General features: G+C 44.5%; 1 protein-coding gene, 1 long non-coding RNA gene and 4 other non-coding genes across 8 annotated transcripts in view; all 6 read left to right on the plus strand.

The window, feature by feature from the left end:
* LOC139280306 (phosphatase and actin regulator 4-like) overlaps positions 1 to 4,616 on the plus strand; it is a 53,631-nt gene extending 49,015 nt beyond the window's left edge. Inside the window, exon 13 of the mRNA XM_070899976.1 lies at positions 2,980 to 4,616. Within this exon, the coding sequence (XP_070756077.1) occupies positions 2,980 to 2,995 (16 nt within the window). The 3' untranslated portion in view covers positions 2,996 to 4,616. The remainder of the gene's footprint in view (positions 1 to 2,979) is intronic.
* A 7,706-nt stretch (positions 4,617 to 12,322) lies between these two features.
* LOC139279769 (uncharacterized) lies at positions 12,323 to 21,186 on the plus strand. 3 transcript variants are annotated; one of them, XR_011596523.1, is made up of 7 exons: positions 12,323 to 12,401; positions 15,560 to 15,642; positions 16,762 to 16,853; positions 17,368 to 17,446; positions 19,615 to 19,650; positions 20,220 to 20,298; positions 20,985 to 21,186. It is a non-coding gene; the product is annotated as an uncharacterized lncRNA (long non-coding RNA). The 3 variants fall into 3 exon arrangements; XR_011596524.1 differs by lacking the exon at positions 12,323 to 12,401 and adding an exon at positions 15,315 to 15,447; XR_011596525.1 differs by lacking the exon at positions 16,762 to 16,853.
* LOC139280422 (small nucleolar RNA SNORA73 family) lies at positions 17,024 to 17,240 on the plus strand. Its single transcript, XR_011596677.1, has one exon. It is a non-coding gene; the product is annotated as a small nucleolar RNA SNORA73 family (small nucleolar RNA).
* On the plus strand, positions 17,487 to 17,703 carry LOC139280427 (small nucleolar RNA SNORA73 family). The gene has a single exon (XR_011596681.1). It is a non-coding gene; the product is annotated as a small nucleolar RNA SNORA73 family (small nucleolar RNA).
* Positions 19,883 to 20,099, plus strand: LOC139280425 (small nucleolar RNA SNORA73 family). Its single transcript, XR_011596679.1, has one exon. It is a non-coding gene; the product is annotated as a small nucleolar RNA SNORA73 family (small nucleolar RNA).
* LOC139280423 (small nucleolar RNA SNORA73 family) lies at positions 20,343 to 20,557 on the plus strand. Its single transcript, XR_011596678.1, has one exon. It is a non-coding gene; the product is annotated as a small nucleolar RNA SNORA73 family (small nucleolar RNA).
* Positions 21,187 to 24,411: the final 3,225 nt, after the last annotated feature.

A 24,411-nucleotide genomic window follows, 5' to 3' on the forward strand; every position in this document is an offset into this window, starting at 1 on the left:
TGAGCTAGCCTTGTTCTGGATTCCCCTACCAGCAGAAATAGTTTCTCTCGATCCTATAACCCTATATCATTTCAAGCACCTCCATTAGATCAACAACTTGCATTTATATAGTGCCTTCAACGTGGTAAAGTGTCACAAGGCGCTTCACGGGAGCGTGATCGCCTCATAACCACCTAAACTCGAGGTGAATACGAGCCACGATTATACAACCTGTCCTCATAATTTAACCCTTTAAGCTCGGGTCAGGTGGACGATGCAGAAACATTCGGACAGAAGGGGAAAATAGGTCGGCCTATCATCTGGAAGCAGGGGGCTTCTCTCGTGTCTCCTTGGTGGTTGCTGCAGAGTAGATTGCAGTCTGTCTGTCTTGGTGGGAAATGTTTTTAAGTACAGGGAGAATGTATCAGGGCAAAACTAGTGTCGAAAATATATTAAACTAAAACTGATCATGCACCCGTGCTGAGTCCTCAGACTCTCCTCACTATGATCAGCCAGGGTTTCTGCTGCTGATCGCTGAACAGCGCTTGTCATTCGATATTGAGCGAGGATGGGATTGGGTTCAGCTGCACTGCTCTCCTGTTAGCGAATAATCTGCTGAGACCTATGCAAGCCCACAGTGCAGGGATAGGCCATACCGCCCCTCTGGCCTGCTCCACCATTTAATAAGATCATGGCTGATCTGATCTTGGGCTCAGCTCCACTTCCCTGCCCGCTTCCCATAACCCTTCACTCCCTTATCGTTCAAAAATCTCTGTAGCCACCTTAAATACATTCAATGATCCAGCCTCCACAGCTCTCTGGAGCAGAGAATTCCACAGATTTATGACCCTCAAAGAAGAAATTCCTCCTCTTCTCTGTTCTAAATGAGCGACCCCTTATTCTTAAACTATGCCCCCTAGTTCTAGATTCCCCCACGATGCATCTACCTTGTCGAGCCCCCTCATTATCTTATATGTTTCAATAAGATCACCTCTCATTCATCATCTAACAGCTTAGGCAAGGTACTGGGCTACGGCATCGATGGAACTACAACCCAGCACCTCCAGGAACGGGGAAGAGAATTGGCAAATAAAATCTGCTTTAAACTAACTGATTTTGCAGCCGACTCATTAAAGTGACTCATTTTTGTTCAGGTTTTCCATATCAGGCTTTCTGTGAAATGCGGAGTTCACTGTTGGTAATCGAGGGAACAGCAATGATTCAACGAGGACCCGGAAGTAAAGTTGTTTTTCACAGAGCTGACATTTTATGAGGGCCATCAGAGCCTGTAGTTTTTTTAATGAATACATTTTTTTTTTAATTGTTTGCAGTAAGACCATTTTTAAGCTGCTCTCTGTATTACTAATACTCCCCTGATGATGCTGGAATGTGCTGTGGTACGAGCTCCATAGCTGCTGCCCAGTCTTCTCCCACCTTACCCAAATGCTCATTCGTCAGTGTGAACCTCAACAGGGACTGTCATGGGAATATAGGAACACGAGGAGGCCATTTATCTTTGAGCCAGTTCCACCATTCAATGAGATCATAACTGATCTGTATTTTAACTGCATTCATCTGCCTTGGCTCCATGTCCTTTTCCCCATGGCTAGCAAAAATCTATTGATCTCAATAAAAATTATTAATTGTGCTCGCATCTACTACTTTTTGTGGGCGAGACTTCCACACTTCTACAACTCTGCGTGAAGAAATGTTTTCTAACTTATCTCCTGATTATCCTGGCTTTGATTTTAAGGTTATGTCCCCTTGTCCTAGACTCCCCCACCAGCAGAAAAAGTTTCTCTCTCTTTACCTTATCGATTCTTTTCAAAATCCTAAACGGCGCAATCAAATCACCCCTTAACCTCCTATACTCCAACCCAGTTTATGTAATCTCTCCTCAATCTAACCCTTGGAGCCCTGGTATCGTTCTGGTGAATCTGCACTGCACTCCATTCAAGGCCAATATATCCTTCCTAAAGTACGGTGTCCAGAACTGTGCATAGTACTCCAGGTGTGGTCTAACCCGGACTTTGTATACCTGTAACAAAACTTCCTCACCTTTATATTCTAGCCCTTTAATGAAAAAGGCTAACATTCCATTAGCCTTTTCAATTATTTTTTGTACCTGATTGCTATACTTTAGTGATCTGTGTGCATGGACCCCTGTTAATTTCCTCACTAAGTCTGACTCCACCACCACCACCCGACATTCGCCCACACATACACGTACTTTTCAACAGGAAGTTCATCGGATCCGTGATGAGCTTAAATCCCAACTGAATATTCTGCTTCTCAGTCTGGTGATAGGGTCAATCATAGTTCCCTTTAGTGCCACCCTGACTGAGTTGAAGTAACTGGTTGGTCGAACCTGTGTCCTTCTGATTGTCCATAGCTCAGAATCAGACTGGGTGGTGCATTTACCTATTAAGCCACAGAGAGAGACGGGGGGGAGGGGTGGGTGGGGAGAGGGAGAGAGAGAGAAGGAAAGAAAGAACTTGCATTTATGTAGCACCTTTTACATTCTTATGACTTCTCAGAGATTCGCAGTCAGTGAATTACTTTTGAAGTGTAGTCATTGTTGTAATATAGGCAAGCTCTCTTGCACTCAACAGTGAGGTCCTAAAATCAGTAATGAAATAAATGACCAGATAATCTGATTTTTGATGAGGGATAAACAATGGGCCAGGACATTGAAAAATGTCCCTAGCTCCTCTTCAAAATAACACCATGGGATCTTTTGCATCCACCCGAGAGGGTAGACGGGGCCTCGGGTTTAATGTCGCATCCAAAAGACAGCAGCTCCAACAGTGCAGCACTCCCTCAGTACTGCACTGAAGTGTTGCTGTAGATTATGTGTTCAAGTCTCCGGATTGGGGCTTGAACCCACAACCTTCTGATTCGGAAGTAAGCAAGGCTGGAAGGAGAAAGAAAGGGAGTATTGTGGTTAAATAAAATTGCTGGACACTCCTGTATTAATAATAATTTTTTTTTTCTCTGCAGGTTTCATCGACCATAAGAACATTTACAGATACAAATGGAAATCTAGTTATACAGTATCTGCGGAGGTGATGGGGATAAAGCCTGTCTCCTGAATACTGTACCTGAAGCCGTGTTGTATTGAGACTTGTGTACAATGTATTCAATACACATTCAATGAACCTGGTGCCATGGGGAAGAAGTCAATACTTGATAACCGTATCATATGTAAACCCTGCTTTCATCAATTAACACATCCTCAGAATGGAGGTTCCCTTTGACCATATCTGTCTCCAGATTTATACAATACTGCGGCTGGTTTGAAATCGCAGCGACGAAAAGACATTTTTAAGAGCTGCTGGGATTGTGTGCTTGGGAGCGGTTGTGTTTTACTGTAATCTTTTACCGGAGATGAAAGAAGTGTGGGTCTGTGTACAGACTAGGATCTGCCTCCCTTCCTCCTCACCCCACCCCTATTTTTTTCTTTCTTTTTGTTTTTGCACATACTGCGGTGGCTTTGCTTGGGCACGTCGATGAGCTGAGCGTGGGAAGTTGCTCCTGGTCATCACAATCTTTGGTCCCCCGAGTAGCTGTCCTGGCCTTCCTTTTCTGCATTGCCCTCATGTCCACCGTCTATTCCATTAACCCTTTAGCTGCCAGTTTCTCCAGTGGGTGGCTCTGACTCCTGGGAACAACTTCAAAGGAAGAAAAAGCTTTAAACGACAATTTTTTTTTCTCTGACCAATTCCACGCAAGGGTCCATTTCTTCTTCTCTCTCTCATCTTTAAATCAACAAGTGCTGATTTTACTGAAGCAGGTCTCTGTTGAAAGGAACGTATAGTTGCACCTGGGGCCTTTAACCTTCCATTCGAAAGGCACCACACTTCTGTGGGGAATAAAAAAACAAATATTCCTTTGCACAAAGGCAGGGATTGGTTTGTATAGGACCATAAACCATGCCTCTGTGGAAAAATGCGCCACCACCCTCGGCTGCTGTATAAAACATTGGTTTAAAGAGAGTCAATATGTGTACATTTGTCTTCCTGTTTAAATATTGAATAAAAGTATTATCGTGACATTTTTTTTTAAATGATCAGAATCCACTTAAAACACTACTTGGGATAATTTCCTTCTCAACCAACTGTCAGCAGACAATTATGTACTTGTTTTAAGTTCTATTTCCCTGACATTTTAAGTTGCCTTGTAATTCTTAGTAAATCAATTTTCTCATTCCACTCTCTCATGATTGATTGCAAACACAGACTGGCAGTGGAGATCACAACTTGTTACAGTTTTTATTAAAATCCTTCTCACTGATTGTATTTTCCCTGATTGTTAAGCAATTGACTTCAGTGTTTTATATTGGTTCTTAATCTACTTGGACAGTTCGGTAAGTTCTGGTCATGTTTCACAATGGAATGTCCTGACTGGATTGGAATGGTCTACCGAACTTATTTAGGGTTTGTTTTAACTTGGATACAGTGAGGCACTTTCTCTGATTTAAAAAAAATTGTAACATTTTCAGTCTCCAGTCAGAAGCCTCTTATGCATATCAGTAATATCGCAAGGCTCTTGTACACAGACAGACCAGTGGGACTGTCTTATTTAACTAGACTCTGAATCAATCGGTTTCCTGGCAATAAAAATTCTCCATAATGTCCCATCTTATTTTTGCTGTGCATTTGTTAAAGTATTGGATGGGTTTTTAACATTGGAAGGCCATAACGTCAAAGAAACATTTGTAGCAGCATTAAAGTGAAGAGCAGCCCCAGTGTATTGGCATTGAGCAACGACTCAGTTGGTGAAGGACAACACTTGACTATGTTGTCATGCTGCAACATAGCCAGATTGAACTGTGCCTGTTGTCCTGTATTACCATTATTGTTCTCTTCTGTTTCCTGTCTATCACAATCCAATAGCGGTAAGGAGGAATGGGAGAGAATAAATGAGCTTTGAAAAGCGTAAACATTTTGACTCATTTGCTGTCAAACCATTATGACTTGTGCCATTTGTAATACGTTTGTACTGCATGTCACTATCTGTTTGATGGGGTCAATAATACACAAAGGGACGGGCCTTGCTGACAATTCAATGGGTTACCCAATTGATTGTGGTTATTGCACCAGTTGGTGTTGTACTGAGCCATAGGGGCTGGAACAATCCCTGGTTTGATCTCTGTTCTGTGCTAATTTAGCCAATATCAGTCGAGAGAACAATTTGGGCACTGTAAATTACCCTTTGTACCCCTGGGCTGAGGAGGAAAGTCAAGTAGGGTTACCACTCCTGATTGCTATCTGGTAACATGTAGGCCAGGATCAGGCTGGGTCGTTAAAGAGCCTGCCAATGCTCTTGCTAGGTTTGCACTTGAAGAATAGCCACATGGGTGGGGGGAGGGGGGGCAGAGTACTCGAGGATTTCTGGTGCCCTTCTGCACGAGTCAGTGACTACAAAAGAGAAGGGGAGAAAAACTGGGAGGGCAAATAAAACAATTCAATGGGACAAGGGAAATGAGGGTGCTACTACACACTGGAGTCTTTGGGCATGCTAAACTGCTAAGAATCTAATTTTGTATTTTTCTTTTGTTTAAACCAACACATACAATGTGGCAGGGATTAAGAACCCCCTCTCCCCTTTTTAGAAAAGAGAATTATTGCACATGTATGTAATATTTTAGCAAAATATGTTAATACATTTCCTTTTTGTAAAGCGTTTGGTATTTTAAAATAGTCTTCCTTGTACCTCTCTCCCTGGTACGGCTCATGAGTTTACTCATCGAACCCACACCATGGTGGTACTGTTTTAAGTTTGAGGGGATCCAGTGTTTGACTGTCTGCTCAATATATTTTTCACAGTTGCTCATCAGTTATGAAATGGACTGAATTGAGAGGACGGTTGAAAGACCATGTTAAAATCCAACCCCCATTGGGAATTGTCCTTTTTAAACAAAAAAGACACAGGAATTAATTTTTTTGCAGTCTGTATAGTTGTTGTATGTACATTTTCATAAGTTGTAAATAATTGAATAATTACTGTTGCTCTTATACAAGATTGTTTTTTTGGTGTATTTTGTTCTCATTCAGTGCTGCTTTCTTTTATTAAAAAAAGTAGATTCCTATTGGTTGTAAATCGATTGAATTTTTGAAAAAAAGAATCAAACTTGCACAAAATCCTTTGACACAATTCAGTCACTCAGTGCCCTTCATGGAACTTGCAGTGCAGATCATTCTCAGCACAAACTGGACATTGAAAATATGAAATAAGCCTCAGGGTAGGATAGTCGAGGCAAAAACTTCATCTGAAACAGTTGGGAGGACTATAGGGTCTTTCATGATGTGAGAACAGAGTTGGACTTAATGTCCATTCTCCCCTAGCCATCTTACGAATTCCACCTTTACGGAATTTTTTTCAACCCAGAAGTTGTGGAATATCTTCTTCAAAACTGAAGTTTTATGGGTTTTTAAAAATTTACAACTGAAAGTTAATAGTATTTCTGCTGTATAAGCCATTGTATCAATGGCTTGGGAGATGGGAGGAGAAGGAAGCATCGAGGTGAGAGAGCTTCTGAGGTTGACAATCAAAGCCACAAAGCTGCATTTTATCGCTCACTCTTGAGAATTTGGTTTTGGTTAGTTCCATTCAGGTGCAATCCCACAAAAGCTGTAGGACCAGTGGAGGAAATGCATGCAAATTCAGGCAGGTGAGTATCCATGTTGTGGCTGTAATTTAAAAAAAAAAAATAATAATCCTGTTACCTACTGGAGTTTTTTTTTTTCCCCCTTCAAATGCTCAGTCACTCGGAACTTCACTTGAATCCAGTTCATCTCAGAGGAATGGGAATGAGTTCTGTAGCCGTTGTCAAAATGTATTCATTGCACTGGAGGTTAGCTGCCAGCATTTCTTGCGCTCATAGTCAATTGACCATTTTTTTTGAGATGTGTGTAGATGCTGGCCGAGATTAAAAGGGGCTCTTGCATGTTAGCCTGGATAGTCCAGTACTGCTACAGAGGTTTCCTTATAGCATGTCCATTCTTCAACAAATGTAGACCAGAGGCGGCAGCAATTTGCACTACTCGCAACATTTGTACATTGCACGCTTCATTGAGATGCTGTTTCTCTGCTTTGTAAAATTACTTCTTACCTCGGAGAGATCTGATTGACTGGCACAGATCTGGAGGTTCTACTCATTAGTTGTGTAGGTTTAATTTTTTTTGAAATGCAAACCTGTGTTAACGCAACAAAACTGGAGGAACTGTCTGTAAAAACCCTTTCCAACTCAACAGTTTTGGCCGTACTATCAACAGCAGAGACCAACAAGTGTCTTTAATTTTATTCCACTCTCGTCCCTTGTCTCATCGCCTCCTTCCACCAGTCATTGCTGCATTGTTGAATAACTGGCAGGTGGTGGGTGTGCATGGGATGTGGGTGATGCACTGTCCCCATTTCTTATAGATTTAACTCTTCCCCCTTCCCAAACCAAAGGAAAGTGAAGTGCTTTTTCCAATGGCCCAAATGAGAATGACCAAACTTTGTCTTGACAAAGGCACAAAACCGTTAGATTTTCTATTTAACAAATGGGTGTTAATTTCTATCATGCTGTCAAGCCAGCAATTCTGCTGTCGTTAAACAACAGAGGATAGATACCCTAATGACCCGCTGAGCTCCCATGTCAATCATTAAACTCAAACACACCAGAGAGTTGCAGGTCCTTGGTTTGTGCTGGGGCAGCAGATGGGAATGTTGGCCTCAGCACGCCTGTGCTCAGGAGAGAGCAAAACGAACCAGGATTCCCACTCCTGATTGCTATCCAGTGATCCTGACTGGACAGCGTGCGTGTGAACCCGATTGGACTCGTCTTAGACCCTTCACTGTCAAGTAACCTGAGGCTCGCATATGAAGCATGGCTACTGGGCTGAGTTAGTGAGAGTAGTATGGAGCCATATGCTGGTGAGAATCAGTGCCTTCAGGAAAGGAGGGGGAAAAGGAATCTTTAAAAAAAAAAATCAAATGTTGCAAATATGCATGATAACTGACAGGAAAATAACTCAGGTTTTTTTTTAAGTAGTTTTGTGTTTTATTTCTGGTATGTTGATAGTCCCCTGCTCTTCAGGTGGGCAGCCATCCTGTGTTGGAAAGGGTTTGACAAATGGCTTGTGTACAATGCAACCTATGTGGTGGTTTCCACTTGTTATTTTTGTAGCCGTGCTTTTAATGTTTTTAAATGGAAAAACACAAGTGTGTCATGTCTACTCCCATGTGACCTTTTTTCCCCTGTTGCTTTTCTCATTTGTTTAAGGGAGAGGTGCCTTAACATGCTGGGTTTGCTCATTTCCTCACCAGACATGACATTTTTAAACCTTGAATAAAACAACAATCATAACCTCCTCTGTTGCTTTGCTGTCAATTATTCGTGAGATTGTTCGTTAGTTCGTAAGTTATAGTATTTTGCTGGACTGCTGTTTTCTCTTTTTTTTTTAAATGTGTTTTTATTTTGCTTTGTTATTTGGATTGCTTAGATCAGTATCAATTAACTAGGTGCTCGATTCTACTGCCTCGATAAGGGAACTGGGTTTAGCAGTGCAAGTGCTGGGAGCTGGCTCAGTCTGCCAGAATCCAAACTAAAATGAGCACCAACATACAAAGTGGTATTTTTTTGACACATGGTATAAGTTTAAATACTTCACAGAAGAATGTGGAGCTGACCGGCCAGCAAGAGGGTGAAGGCTGCGAGCATTGATGTTCCAAAATATTTGAAGTACAAGAACAAAAAAGGAATGCACTTGAATTTATATAGCGTCTTTTGCAAACTCAGGACGTCCCAAAGTGCTTTACAGCCAATTAAGTACTTTTGAAATGTAGTCACTGTTGTAATGTAAGAAAAGCAGCAGCTCCTTTACGCACAACAAGCTCCCACAAACAGCAAGATAAATGAGTAGGTAATCTGTTGTGATGTTTGAGATTAATATTGGCCAGGACACTGGGGAGAACTCCCCTCCTCTTTGAAATAATGCCATGGGATCTTTTACATTCACCTAAGAGGGCAGATATAAAATGATTTAATGTCTCATCAGAAAAAGTACAGCAAGTGGCAGACATATGATGGGCTGAATGGCTTCCTTCTGTGCTGTAAAATTCTATCATTCTAAACCAGTTGTGACTGGTGACACTTGTATTCCAGGGCAGGTTTGAGTAAACGGAGGGATCTGAGGATCGACAGAAGTTGGTTCTCGGGCCTCATCACCCACCATACACAGCATAAGCTGCCACTCACTGGTCTCCCTCGACAGGCAGCTCACCTGAGCGGAGGTCAATGTCGGGTCACCTTGCTAGCAGCAGCCCTCCTGTGGTTGCAATTCCGATAAATCCAATAGGTGTTACACCCCTAATTTACACGTTTTATATGTCTGGCCAAGACACCTAAAATAAAGGCCCTACGAATTTAGTAGTGGGACCAATGCTTGCACTGATTGTGCACGGGCTGTCCCACTGCTAAATTGGTATGCTTTTCCCCTGTTTTACACCAAACAAATGGGCACAATGCATACCAATTTCTACCACTACGAAATTTGCATACCTAAATGCATGCTCCTTGATGGCCTTTGGAGCTCCACCCTACATACACAACAACTCATTCAGAATATTCACATCCAATCCCATACTGGTGCTATTAAGACAGATGACCTAAAGCATAGCCAAAGAGGTAGGTTTTAAGGAGCATCTTACAGGAGAGGTAAAGATGCAAAGAGGTTTAGCGAGGGAATTTCAGAGCTCGGGACCAAGGCAGCTGGAGGCATTGCTGCCAATGTTGTAGCGAAGAAAATCGGGGATGTGCTCCCACTGACTGGTGGCTTCCATTGGCTCCATGTGTTCAGGTTGGGAGTTCGAAGCTGTCATAATGGGATGCTGCTCTGCACTTTATCGGAAACCCATGTAAACACCCAAGCTGTAACTTCAGAATGGATGGAAAGTTGGATAGTTGGCAACAACTTGCATCTGTACAGCGTCTGAGATGTGGAATCCAAGAAGGAAATGTTAGGAGCAGTGGTCAACGAGGTAGGTTTTAATGGAGTGTCTTGAAGGAGGAGGGAGTGGCAGAGAGGGTTTAGTGAGGCAATTCCAGAACACAGCCGCCAATGGTGGAGCGATTTAAAATCAGGGAGCCATACAAGAGGATAGGGTATTTTTTTTCTAACAATTTACTCCCACCCTTTCTTGAAGACTCTTGCTGGGTTACTGTTCCACCAATGCTCAGTGTTTCATTATCTCATCCAATTGCTTTTTATACATGTGACCCTAATGACTGTGCCGGCTTTTCAATAATGAAACTGAGCCCAATGAAAAAAATCTCTTTTTAATGCTTTTATGATTTTTATCTTGGGTTACTCACAACGGTGTCCTGATGATTAATCTTCAATTGCTGGAGACTCCAGGTCAATCCTGGAGGATTGGCAACTCTAACCCCAACCTTCTGTCCTACAGAGGAGTGGGATATAGATTCCTGTCCAGGATTCCTCACATGGTAGTATCCAAATCGCACAATGTCATTGAGAGAGCGCTGGATTGGGAAGTCGAGTTAGTCTCAACTGCCTTCATACTTCTGTAGCTACTGGCCTGAGGATAGCACAGAGTACAGTATAACTTGTCACATTTTCATTCACAGCAAAGCATAGCCAAAAATATTTTGGCATATATATTGTAGAGTATTGCCTGACATTTTTGAATCACAAGTTTATTATTTCAGTTGCAAAGTTCTTGTTTTCAAATGCTTCAATGGCCTTGCTCCTCCCTATCTCTCATCATCATCATCATAGGCAGTCCCTCGAAATCGAGGAAGACTTGCTTCCACTCTAAAAGTGAGTTCTCAGGTGACTGAACACTCCAATACGGGAATTACAGTCTGTCATAGGTGGGACAGTCATTGAAGGAAAGGGTGGGTGGGGAGTCTGGTTTGCCGCATGCTCGTTCCGCTATCTGAGCTTGCTTTCTGCATACTCTCGGCGACTAGACTCGAGGTGCTCAGCATCCTCCTGGATGCTCTTCCTCCACTTTGGCCAGGGAGTCCAAGGTGAGGATGTTGCATTTTATCAAGGAGGCTTTGAGGGTGTCCTTGAAATGTTTCCTTTGCCCACCTGGGGTTCGCTTGCTATGTAGGAGTTCCGAGTAGAGCGCTTGCTTTGGGAGTCTTGTGTCAGGCATGCAAACAATGTGGCCCGCCCAACGGAGCTGGTCTAGTGTAGTCAGTGCTTCGATGCTGGGGATGTTGTCCTGATCGAGGACACTAACATTGATGTGTCTGTCCTCCCAGGGGATTTGCAGGTTCTTGCGGAGACATCGTTGGTGGTATTTCTCCAGCGATTTGAGGTGTCTACTGTATATGGTCCACATCTCTGAGCCATACAGGAGGGAAAGTATCATTACAGCCCTGTAGACCATAAGCTTGGTGCCAGATTTGAGGTCCTGATCTTCGGACACTCTCTTCCTCAGGTGGCCGAAGGCTGCGTTGGCGCTCTGGAGGCAGTGTTGCATCTCGTCGTTGATGCCTGCCCTTGCTGATAAGCTCTCGAGGTATGGAAAGTGGTCCACGTTGTCCAAGGCCGCACCTATCTCTCTACTGTCCTCCAGTTCTACAATCCTCCCAGATCTCTGCACTCCTTCAATTCTGGCCTCTTGCCCATCCCTGATTTGAATTGCTCCACCAACATTGCACTAGAGAGGGTGCAGAGGAGATTTGCCAGGATGTTGCCTGGAGAATTGAGGAAAGATTGGATAGGCTGGGTTTGTTTTCTTTGGAACAGAGGAGGCTGAGGGAGACCTTTATTGAGGTGTATAAAATTATGAGTGGCTTAGATAGTGTGGATAGGAGGGACCTATTCCTTTAGCAGAGGGGTCAAAAACCAGGGAGCATAGATTTAATGTAATTGGTAGGTGATTTAGAGGAGATTTGAGGGGAAATCTCTTCACCCAGAGGGTGGTAGAGGCAGAAACGCTCATCACATTTAGAAAGTACTTGGATGTGCGCTTGAAGTGCCGTAATTTACAGGGCTACTGACCCAAGAGCTGGAAAGTGGGATTAGGCTGGACAGCTCTTCTTTGTTGGCCGGCGTGGACACGGTGGGCCGAATGGCCTCCATCCGTGCTGTAAATTTCTATGATTCTATGATTAACGCTCCTGTGAAGCGCCTTTGGACGTTTTATTACGTTAAAGGTGCTGCATAAATGCAAGTTGTTGCTGCTGTTTCTGTCCCTGGAGCTTTTCCAGCAGCCCTTGAACCGCTCTCCCTGAGTCAGTGCTACTCCCCGCCAGCGGGTGGCGCTGCTTGGGGAAGAGGCGGCGGTCCGCAAGGTCAGGGTTCGCTCTTGCTGTTTCCAGAGCTCGTCGGCGGGCCGCCCTATAAAAGGGCGAGTCGGGCGGCGCTTACCCCCTTTTTCGTCGAGTGGAGCGAGCGTGGGTAAGTAGTTGGTGGGCGAGGGGACTGAAGGCCGGTATAACTGAGTGCGGGCAGTGACTGAGCAGCGGGGAAACGCTGTGGTTTTCCGGGGGCCCCGGTTTAATTGACTCCCCTTGTGGTGAGGTTCGGGGCCTACAGGGCGGCGGCGGTTGCCTGGACGCGGAGCCTCGGGAGTGCGGGAGCCCGGATGTGCCGCACGAGGGCAGGGGGAGGGCCACGTGCTCCGAGCTGACTGGGGTCAGACTGGCCGTCACAGTGACAGCATGCACAGTCACCTTTCCCAAACACTACGTGCCGCCTTCATTCAAAAACATATCCTATCTTTTACTTTCCAAAATGAACTACTTCTTCCCAGAAGTGGCTCATTCCAAATGCCACCCTTCCTGCTGGTGAATATTCCAATGGTCCCCTTGTTTCACATTCCATGAGCTAGTTTTCTGGTGTGAAATCTATTAATGTAGCATAGGAACAGGCCATTCGGCCCAAGAGGGAGTTAGATATGCCCTTAATGGCTAAAGGCGTATGGAGAGAAAGCAAGAAAGGGGTACTGAGGGAATGGTCAGCCATGATTTTATTGAATGGTGGGGCAGGCTCAGAGGGCCGAATGGCCTACTCCTGCACCTATTTTCCATGCTGTGTTTATGCTCCACACGGGCCTCCTCCTGCCCTATCAACATAACCTATTCTTTTCTCTCTCGTGTTTATCTAGCTTCATCTTAAATGCATCTATGCGATTTGCCTCAGCTATTCCATGTGGTAGCGAGTTCCACTTTCTAACCACTCTCGAGGTAAAGAAATGCATTTAAGTGTATCTTGTATATATGGCCCCCAGTTTTGGTCCCCCCCCCCCCCCCCACAGCCGGAAACATTTTCTCTACGTCTACTGCATCACAATTTGCAAGACTTATAGGATTACCTCTCTGCCTTTGGCCCCAGCTGCCGCAACCTTTGAAGTAATGGAACATATACAGACAAATGTTCGACGTCCAAAAAAGCAATATGCCACTTCCGTATAGCAAGAAAATTTGGAATGTACGAGTAAGGAAGTCTTGCTACAATTATAATTAATGAGAGGGCTGTCTTTTGGTGAGAGATTGTGTAGAATGGGCCAATACTCGGGAGTTTAGAAGAATGAGAAGTGATCTCTTTGAAACATACAAGATTCTGAAGGGGATTGACAGGGTAGATGCTGAGAGGCTGTTTCATAGAAACATAGAAAATAGGTGCAGGAGTAGGCCATTCGGCCCTTCTAGCTTGCACCGCCATTCAATGAGTTCATGGCTGAACATGCAACTTCAGTACCCCATTCCTGCTTTCTCACCATACCCCTTGATTCCCCTAATGGCTGAAGTGTCTAGAACTAGGGGGCAGTCTCAGGATAAGGGGTATATTTAAAGCAGCAATAAGGAGGAATTTCTTCAGTCAGAGAGTTGTGAATCTTTGAAATTCTCTGCCCCAGAGGGCTGTGGATGCTGAGTCTCTATATTCAAGGCTGAGATAGATTTTTGGAGTCTAGAGGAATCGAGGGGTTTGGAAATCGGGCAGGAAAGTGGAGGTGAGGTCGATGATCAGGCATGATATTGAATGGCGGAGCAGGCTCGAAGGAATTACTTGAGGCACGTCCTGCACGTGGGGTCAGTTATGGTGTGCTCATGCTAGCTTTTTTTAGATTCCAAATCCAGCAGAGCTGTCTAGTGAAGTTGGCTCTGTCGGTGCACTGGTGCCCATGACGTGCAGTCCTGTGTATTCCTAGAACTTCAGTCTGGCCACTGACTGGAGATACACTATAGAAGTATGGTAGCATAGTGGTTATGTTACTGGACAAATAATCCAGAGGCCTGGGCTAATGATTTAGTGACATGAGGTCAAATCCCATTACGGCCGATGGAGAATTTAAATTGAATTAATTAACACAATCTGGAATAAGAAGCAAGTATCAATGATGGTGACCATGAATCTACCGAATTGTCTTTAAAAACGCATCTGGTTCATTTATGTCCTTTTTTAAGGAAGGAAATCTGCTTTCCTACCTGGTCTGACCTATATGTGACTCCAGACACACAGCAATGTGATTGACTCTTAACTGCCCTCTGAAATGGCCAAGCGCGCCACTCAGTTGTATTCAAGTAGGCGGCTCACCACCACCACCTCAAGGGCAAGAAATGCTGGCCTTGCCAGCATTGCCTATATCCCCTGAATGAATTTTTTAAACTATGCAGGATGGCGTACAACAAATCTTGAGATTATTAAGTGAGGGCAAGTTCTTGGAAGACAATGGCATGTTGGCCTTCATAGCGAGGGGATTTGAGTACAGGGGCAGGGAGGTGTTGCTACAGTTGTACAGGGCCTTGGTGAGGCCACACCTGGAGCATTGTGTACAGTTTTGGTTTCCTAACCTGAGGAAGGACATTCTTGCTATTGAGGGAGTGCAGCGAAGGTTCACCAGACTGATTCCCGGGATGGCGGGACTGACATATCAAGAAAGACTGGATCAACTGGGCTTGTATTCACTGGAGTTCAGAAGAATGAGAGGGGACCTCATAGAAACGTTTAAAATTCTGATGGGTTTAGACAGGGTTAGATGCAGGAAGAATGTTCCCAATGTTGGGGAAGTCCAGAACCAGGGGTCACAGTCTAAGGATAAGGGGTAAGCCATTTAGGACCGAGATGAGGAGAAACTTCTTCACCCAGAGAGTGGTGAACCTGTGGAATTCTCTACCACAGAAAGTTGTTGAGGCCAATTCACTAAATATATTCAAAAAGGAGTTAGATGAAGTCCTTACTACTAGGGGGATCAAGGGGTATGGCGAGAAAGCAGGAATGGGGTACTGAAATTGCATGTTCAGCCATGAACTCATTGAATGGCGGTGCAGGCTAGAAGGGCCAAATGGCCTACTCCACCTATTTTCTATGTTTACATTTTTGCTACAACATCATGCACAGCAAGTGTTCATTTGTACTGAGAGAAACACCCAGATGCATGATTCTGACTGGAGAAAGTAATTCGAGTCGGAGTAATAGCAGTCAACGTGATGGAATTGCTATGGTGAGACGACTTGCTTTATTTTTAAAAATACTCTTCCCAGGCCTGATCTTAGAATACATACACGGTGGTGCTTGTATATTAATCAACTATATGCTCATGTTACTTTCCACAGTACAATGGAATCTTCTATAATCTGTACATGGAGGATCCTGGCATCCATTCTTGGGACTGGCTGGCTGCTGTCTTTAATCTGAGGTAAGGATCCAATTTTATCATGTCTAAGTGGTTATTGCAGCGAGCAAAAAAAATCTTACCTGGTCCATGTGTTTTGTTCCATGACATTGGTGTGTGTGTTGAGGGAGAAATGCTGTCCAGGATGGAAGAACTCACTGCTCTATTTTGGTGCTGTGGGGCATATAATGTCCATCTGAAGTGTTGCATAAGAAATAAGCAGAAGTAGGCCTTTGAGCCTGCTCAGCCATTTAATAAGATTATGGCTGATCCTCTACCTCAACTCCACCTTGCTGCCCTGTTCCTTAGTATCCAAAAATCTATCAATCTCCGTCTTGAATATACTCAACAATTCAGCAGCCACGGCTCTCTGGGATAGGGAATTCCAAAGATTCACAACCCTTTGAGTGGAGTATTTCCCCTCATTTGAATCCTAAATAGTCAACCTCTAATTCTGAGCTTGACCCCGTGTTCTAGATTCTCCAGAGGGGAAACAGCCTCTCAAACCCTGTCAAACCTCTTAAGAATGTTATGTTTCATATGAGATCACCTCATTCTTCTAAACTTTGGGGAATGTAGGCTCAATCTCTCCTCGTAGGACAAATCCCTCATCCCAGGAATCCGTCTAGTGACTCTTTGTCTACTAAGGCAACTGTATCCTTCCTTGGGCAAGGAGACTGAAACTGCACAGTCTTCCATTGGTAGAGAGAACCTTGGTTTATTGTTTAGAATGGAACCTCTGACAATGCAGTACTCCTTCAGCATTGCACTGGAGTGTTGATCGGACTCCAACTCAACCATGAACCAAAGGTGAGGTTGCCACCAGCTGAGCCAAGCCAGCACAGTAGGTGAAATGCGAAGATTAGTGGCTTCTATTGGAACTTAATCTGGCCTTTCTAGACTGGCCATGCTTGGATCCAGACTGCAGCCATTTTGAGAATATCTTGATTCCTGTTCTATTTTCCCAGGGTCCTCAGTTCACTGAATGATTGAGGTGCAAACATTTTTGCCATGTGTAAAGTAGTTTCTTGGGATCTCTTAGTATAATTTGTTTGTGCATGGACGGTCCTTGGTTTGGGGCTGATGTTTCGACAAGCTCTCCATGATTAATTGAAATATTTAAAAAGCTCATTTGTTTTCAAGATATTCTGCTCCTTGTAAAGAGACATGACATGAATGCAAGCAGACCGTTGAGGTTCAGGAGCCACGATGTAAATGGTGCTGAATATCTTGAAGTAAATTGTGTTTGGATATAAAATGGTGAAAAGGAAATAGAATGTTGCTTGTAAACTGATTTCATTGTAATCTGTTTATTTGTTATAAAGTCTCTGCAAGATGCTTTTTTTTGATGAATCATTAATTAAAGCCAGCCAGCCAGTGGACTTGTCTTCCCCAGTGAGATGTTCCGACGTGGGCATCCAGCGAGGTTGCTCTTGTCTGGCTCTGTCCGTGTGGCGTATGGGAGCGCAGGCCTTTGGGTCTATGACGTACAGTCCCGTTCCATGACGTTGGAGAGCAAGCGTGTCCCCAGCCTTCTGGCTGGTGAGGACAGCACCCTGTATATTCCTAGACCTTCTCAGTATCTGCAGTGACTGAGGAGATAAACCATGCAGGATACAGCCTCATGATAGAACGCAATTGTAGATTGCAAGAGTCGGCAAGTTTGAGAACACGTTGATATAGCCATAATTTTAGGATGCTCAGTGGTTGCGGTTCAATCTGATTTGCTTTGAACTGTTTGTTCTACAGGAAGACTGGATTCTATCCATCCTGAATGTGGAAGAGGCCGAACACCAGGAATGCTGGGACCAGGCGCACTATGGGAGAGGTGAATTTTTTTCTTTCCTCATTCATCAGAAACAGAAAACCCGACGTGGGCATCCAGCGAGGTTGCTCTCGTCTGGCTCTGTCCGTGTGGCGTATGGGAGCGCAGGCCTTTGGGTCTATGACGTACAGTCCCGTTCCATGACGTTGGAGAGCAAGCGTGTCCCCAGCCTTCGGGCTGGTGAGGACGGCACCATGTATATTCCTAGACCTTCGCAGTCTGTGCAGTGACTGGGGAGATAAACCATGCAGGGCACAAGCCTAATTGTGGAAGTCTTGCTGTTTTGGTGAAGACTGGAAATGCAGCAGGCCAATCAGCATTTCTGGAAAGAATAAACTATTAACTTATTGTGGCCATTTCTGACACCACTTGAGGAAGGATGTCAAGGCCTTGAAGAGGATGCAGAGGAGATTTACTAGAATGGTGCCAGGGTTGAGGAACTTGTGCGGAGAGACTAGAGAAGCTGGGTTTGTTACCTTAGAGCAGAAGTTATGGGAAGATTTAATAGATGTTTGAAATTCCAGTCTTAGAATGAGTCCTTAGGTGGCTGAATAGTCCAATACGAGCGCCACAGGTGGGACAGGCAGTCGTTGAGGTTAAGGGTAGGTGGGACAGGTTTGCCGCGCGTTCCTTCCGCTGCCTGCGCCTGTTTTCTGCATGCACTCAGCGATGAGACTTGAGGCGCTCGGCGCCCTTCTGGATGCACTTCCTCCACTTAGGACGGTCTTTGGCCAGGGATTCCCAGGTGTCGGTGGGGATGTCGCACTTCATCAGGGAGGCTTTGAGGGTGTCCTTGTCGAAACGTAGAAAATAGGTGCAGGGGTAGGCCATTTGGCCCTTCGAGCCTGCACCGCCATTCAATAAAATCATGGCTGATCATTCCCTCAGTACCCCTTTCCTGCTTTCTCTCCATACCCCTTGACCACCTTAGCCGTGAGGGCCATAATCTAACTCCCTTTTGAATATATCCAATGAACTGGAATCAACAACTCTCTACGGCAGGGAATTCCACAGGTTAACAACTCTGAGTGAAGAAGTTTCTCCTCATCTCAATCCTAAATGGCCTACCCCTTATCCTAAGACTATGTCCCCTGGTTCTGGACTTCCCCAACATCGGGAACATTCTTCCCGCATCTAACCTGTCCAGTCCTAAACGTTTCCTCTGTCCACCCTTGGCTCGTTTGCTGGAACTGTTGATGGACTGTACTAACTGTAAGTCGGGAGAGGGCTGAGAAAATAGCAGTCTTTGTGCGTACTTGGAACAGATGTCACCTTGGATCATTTGTGCCTCGAGTCTGACACCACTACAGGATTTGAGCACAAAGCCTGGCCAGAGAATTCAGTGCCCTACAGAAGGTTGCATTCTTCACATCAGACATTAAATGTTCTGTGGTGGGCACATGATATCTGCATAAGTCACTCCTTTCAAAGCAGTAATTCATTATTTGTGAAGCAGTCTTGAGGCGTGACAGATGTGATCAGATGCTCTGTAAACCCAAGAGTAGCTCTGCTTATGAGCTAATGTGAAATTGGAAGACTGGCTAGTTGAGTGGGAATTGGAGTATGTAATGTGTACTATTGTTGATCTAATTTTTGTTAAGTTCATATGGAAAAACATAGGAACAGGAGTAGGCCATTGATCTCTGATTTAAAATTATTTAATTGAACCAGCATCAACTGCTTTTTGTAGGAGAGTTCCACACTTTGTGTGAAGATGTGTTTCCTAATTTCTCTCGTGAATGGCCTGGCTCTGATTTTTACGGTTATGTCCACTTTTTCCTAGACACCTCCACTACACCAGCGGAAAAAGCTTCTCTCCAGCTATCCTATCCATTCCTTTCAAAACCCTAAAAACTGTAATCAATTCACTCCTTAACCTTCTATCGTCCAGGGAATATAAGTCTCGTTTATGTAATTTATCAAGGCAGGGTAATATTCCCCAGTGGTTCCATAGGTAAATGTGTTCAAGCTCATCAATAATGTCTGGCCATTTAAGTGAGGCACTAGAGCAATGTTGGTGGTCAGTAGCGTGAGCTCGGTAATTACTAACTATTACGATGACTTGTGGGGGAACTAGACCTAGCCTTGATGGCTTTGGGGGGGAAGTGGAGGGGAGGAGAAAGTTCCAGATTTCTTGTTAAAGTATTCATCGGTCATTTTTCTTCTTTCAGGTGACAACGTTTGCCGAAGACGGCGGAGTGATTCAGGTGAGTTGGTTTAGTTGAGTTAGTTGGTGGGCTAAATTTAAAGGAAGCTTTTGAGAATGGTTGGATATGAAATGATCGAAAGTATACTTAAATAAATAAATGTTTCTTTACATTGATGTAATTATCATCCTATTATTTGCAATAGAAATCGGCAAGATGCTTTTCTGATGAACCATTAATTTTATTGCGAATTAAAGCCAGCCAGTGGACTTTTCTTCCCCAGTGAGATGTTCCGACGTGGTCATCCAGCGAGGTTGCTCTTGTCTGGCTCTGTCCGTGTGGCGTATGGGAGCGCAGGCCTTTGGGTCTATGACGTACAGTCCCGTTCCATGACGTTGGAGAGCAAGCGTGTCCCCAGCCTTCGGGCTGGTGAGGACAGCACCCTGTATATTCCTAGACCTTCGCAGTCTGTGCAGTGACTGGGGAGATAAACCATGCAGGGCACAGCCTCATGATAGAACGCGATTGAAGATGTGGGAACAGGCGAGGGTGATATAGCCATCATTTTGGGGTGTTCAATGGCAAAGATTCAGTCTTATTTGCTCTGATGAACTGTGTTTGTTCTATAGTAAGACTGGATTCTATCCATCCTGAATGTGGAAAAGGCTGAAAACCAGGAATGCTGGGACCAGGCTCACTTTGGGAGAGGTGAATTTTTTTTTCTCTTTCCTCATTCATCAGAAACCGAGAACCCAACGTGGGCATCCAGCGAGGTTGCTCTCGTCTGGCTCTGTCCGTGTGGCGTATGGGAGTGTAGACCATTGGTCTGTGACGTACAGTCCCGTTCCATGACGTTGGAGAGCAAGCGTGTCCCCGGCTTTGAGCTGGTGAGGACAGCACCCTGTATATTCCTAGACCTTCGCAGTCTGTGCAGTGACTGGGGAGATAAACCATGCAGGGCACAATGATTATATATAATCCAGGGACTTTATCCTTAACCATCTTCATCTGCACAACGAAGGTGGTGAGTAAATGGTTCTTTATTGTCATGTGTTCCACAGACTTAATGTTAAGGGATAGTAAATCGTTATAATTTTCACAGTGGCTTTTTGTTGTGTCCAACCTCAGAGTCCTGATAAACTGGCAACTCAGTCCTGTTTGTGTTTACTTGCTTGCTGGTACAACAAATTTGACTTAATGTTTGGAAGTTCCGCCTCATGTTGTACAGGAATATGTACATTCTGTAGAAACTGGTTGTGAAACCTGTGATGCAGCTGTGCGCATTGGCAGAGAGTCATTTCAGCTTTCAGGTGCCGTTGGAACTTTTGGAAACAGTTGCATTTATTTGGATCATATTGCTTTGCCAGTCTAATGTGATTTCTGATTTCTTTCAGATTACAAGTGTGTTCTAACTGGAAAGCAACAAGGCTGCTGTGTCCTACTTTTGAACTTCAGATACATTTAGGTTTAGATACATTTGATGTTGTTCAATGTTGCTGCCACAAGTTGCAGAGTTGAACTAAATGTTCTGTGTTGAAATTTGTCAACTTGTTTATACTAATATTCATCTTTAAATAAAGTTCAAATGCAAACAAATGTTTTCTATTCATTTTACAGTGGTGATTCTAGCACCAATCTTTTCTCAAACCACTTCCTGTATCACCATTACATTTCAACAGTGACTACACTTCAAAAGCACTTTATTGGCTGTGAAGTGCACTGGAGTTTAGTTGTGAAAGGCCAGCAGTTAAACTGGGTTCCCGAGTAGGTTGGGGAAAATCCTCGGATGCGTAGGGTTGCACCAGATAACTTTGATCAACATAGTGTTTTCTAGCTAGCCTATGGAATAACACCATACATGGCTGTTTCCCCCTCAATCTTGTGTATGAACAATGTATATCAAGGATGTTTGTTTGAGCTGCTTTTATTGATATGGGGCTGCCAAGTGAAATCTGGAATCTCAAAATTGGTGGTAACTGAAATGCCCGACCTGAGTATTTGCAGCCTTTTCTGTTTTTCGGATTTCCACCATCTGCAGTATGTTGCTTTAGTAGCTGATCTTGCTGTTATTTTGGGGAATAACCCAATGAGGTGACAGTCACTGATTGTGTGCAACCATGTCATCTTGCTCCACTCCCATGAATGTTTTCAACCTCATCCTCTCCCATCACAAGGGCCACATACTTCCACCTCTGTAATGCTGCCCGCCTCTGCCTTGGCCTATCTGCTGCTGAAACCTTTATCCAGGCTTGAGTATTCCAATACTCCTACTCCAAGCTCTGTAAACAAATCCAAAACACTATCCCACACCAATGTCCTCATACCTTGCTGGCCTATATTGCCTTGTGCCCCTCTTATCTGTAACCCTCTCCCCTCAACTGAGTCTGGCCTCTTGTGCATTTACTCATCCCTTTGCCCCACCCTTGGCAGCTGTACCTTCAGCCAATGAGGGACCCCACACTGCAATTCCCTCCATAAACCCCTCTGCCTTTCCACCTCTCTTGAGACACTTAACCCACTTCTGACCCAAGTTTTTGGTTCCCCCCCCCCCCCCCCCCCCACTCAAATTCCTCATTTGGCTCAGCTTTTAAATCCAGTGGTGTCACTATGCAGCCAAAAAATGCACATCAGTAAAGCTGTATATGCACAGTTGCTTTTAGAAGGAAGGACTAGCATAGACTTGGAGTGATCTGATTGAGGTTTATAAGATAATGAAATGTTCCGGCTGAAAGTTTGTTCTAAAATAAATAGGTTAGGGAGGACATGGGGTTGTGCAAGGCCTGATGTAGGTTAGATGTTGGGGTGGTTCTTTTCCCAGAGGATCATAGGCCATCCCTCGAAACGAGGATGACTTGCTTCCATGCTGAAAAGGGATGAGTTCACAGGTGTTTTAATGAAGGACCTAATATTCCAGATCCTGAACTACATCTTGAAGGGTGGAAGATGCCTGTGCGTGGATTTTTTTAATGTGTGGTAGCCGTTGCACCCCAGCCACCACACTTAACAGTGGTAAGGATTAACCAAGACGACTGGAGACCAGCTCTGCTGCACAGACCTAGTGCGCACACATATTGTAGTGTGGCCTGGGCCTGAACTCTCACCTCTCCTGTGCCCCGATCACATCCCTCTACGAACTCTTGCCGCTCCTTCACCCTGACCTCGCCGCTCCTGCCTGCACTGCAGTCAGCCGTCTCCCTTCTGCAGCCACACGCGCTGCTCCCTGCAGTGTTATGCAGCTGCACGCTGCTCCCTCTAATGGCCCCGGCCTGCTGACCTCCCAGAGAATAGTGAACCTCTGGAACAGGCTTGTGCGGTGGTTGCCGATTCATTGAATTCCTTCAAGTAGGAGCTGGACCTGTTTCTGGCCGTGGTGGAGATCACCTTACAGCAGGTAGGTACTGCAGGGAATTAAGGGCCAGAGTTTCTATTGCCAAGATGGGTCAGGAATTTCTCATTTTCCCCCCCCCAAAATTGGCTTTGGTGTTTGTATTTTTTTTTGTGCCCTTCCCGGGTGATGTGTAAAGTGTATCGTGTGATGTACGTGGCATCGAAATTGTGTGAGACGGGCTCGATGGACCAAAGGGTCTTCACCTGTCTGCCATCCTTCATATGTTCATAAGTGGAAAGCCTGGCTGATTTTATTCTTCCCTTATGTGGGCCAATTTGCATTTATATAGCACCTTTAGCGTAGAAAGGCATAACCGTATTTTAAAAAGGGGCTGTGTATAGTGATACCATTACTTCTGGGCACAATGGAGATTGGATAATTCTCCCTTCAATCATGTCGGGAGACCACACTGCTGTAAGTAACAGATGGATTTTGCACACAATTTCTGTTTGTTGCAGTTCATAGAACCTCTTTAAAGTAGATTTTGGTAAACATAGAGTTTGCTTTGAACATAGGAACAGGAGGAGGCCTTTCAATCTCTCAAGCCTGTTCTGCCATTCACAGATCGTTGTTGATCTCCATTTACCCACCTTTGGCTCCATATTCTTTCAGATCCTTGGCTCGCAAAAATCTTAACTATCTCTGATTTCAAATTATTAATTGAGCTAGCTGCTTTTTGTGGGAGAGTTCTACTTCTACCACCCTTTGGTAGCACTCTCGCCTCTGAGTCAGGAGGTTGTGGGTTCAAGTACCACTCCAGACTTGAGGACAAATATTTAGGTTGGCACTCCAGTGCAGTGCTGAGGGAGCGCTGCACTGTCGGAGGTGCCGTCTTTCAGATGAAATGTTAAACCGAGGCCCTGTCTGCCCTCTCAGGTGAACTTAAAAGATCCCCTGGCACTAATTGAAGAAACGCTGGGGTGTTCTCCCCGGAGCCCTGGACAATATTCATCTCCAACAAACAGCACTACAAAAAAAGATTATCTGGTCATTAATCACATTGCTGTTTGTGGGAGCTTGCTGTGTGCAAATTGGCTGCCGTGTTTCCCACATTACAACAGTGACCACTTGTGAGAATGTGAAAGGTGCTATATAAATGCAAGTCTGCATGAAGAAGTGTTTCCTAATTTCTCTCTTGCATGGCCTGGCTCTGATTTTAAGGTTATGTCCACTTCTGGACTCCCTCAGCAGAAAAGCTCTGTGTACCCTATCAATTCTTTTCAAAATCTTAAAAATCTCAAAGCACCCCTTATCTATATTCCAGAGAATACAAGTCTCCAAATCATTGTCCGACACAGTGGTGTCAATAGTCACTCTGTATTATGTTTAGAAACATAGAAAATAGGTGCAGGAATAGACCATTCGGCCCTTCTAGCCTGCACCGCCATTCAATGAGTTCATGGCTGAACATGCAACTTCAGTACCCCCTTCCT

Source organism: Pristiophorus japonicus, chromosome 14 (assembly GCF_044704955.1).
Source record: "Pristiophorus japonicus isolate sPriJap1 chromosome 14, sPriJap1.hap1, whole genome shotgun sequence".
Lineage (NCBI taxonomy): Eukaryota > Metazoa > Chordata > Chondrichthyes > Pristiophoridae > Pristiophorus > Pristiophorus japonicus.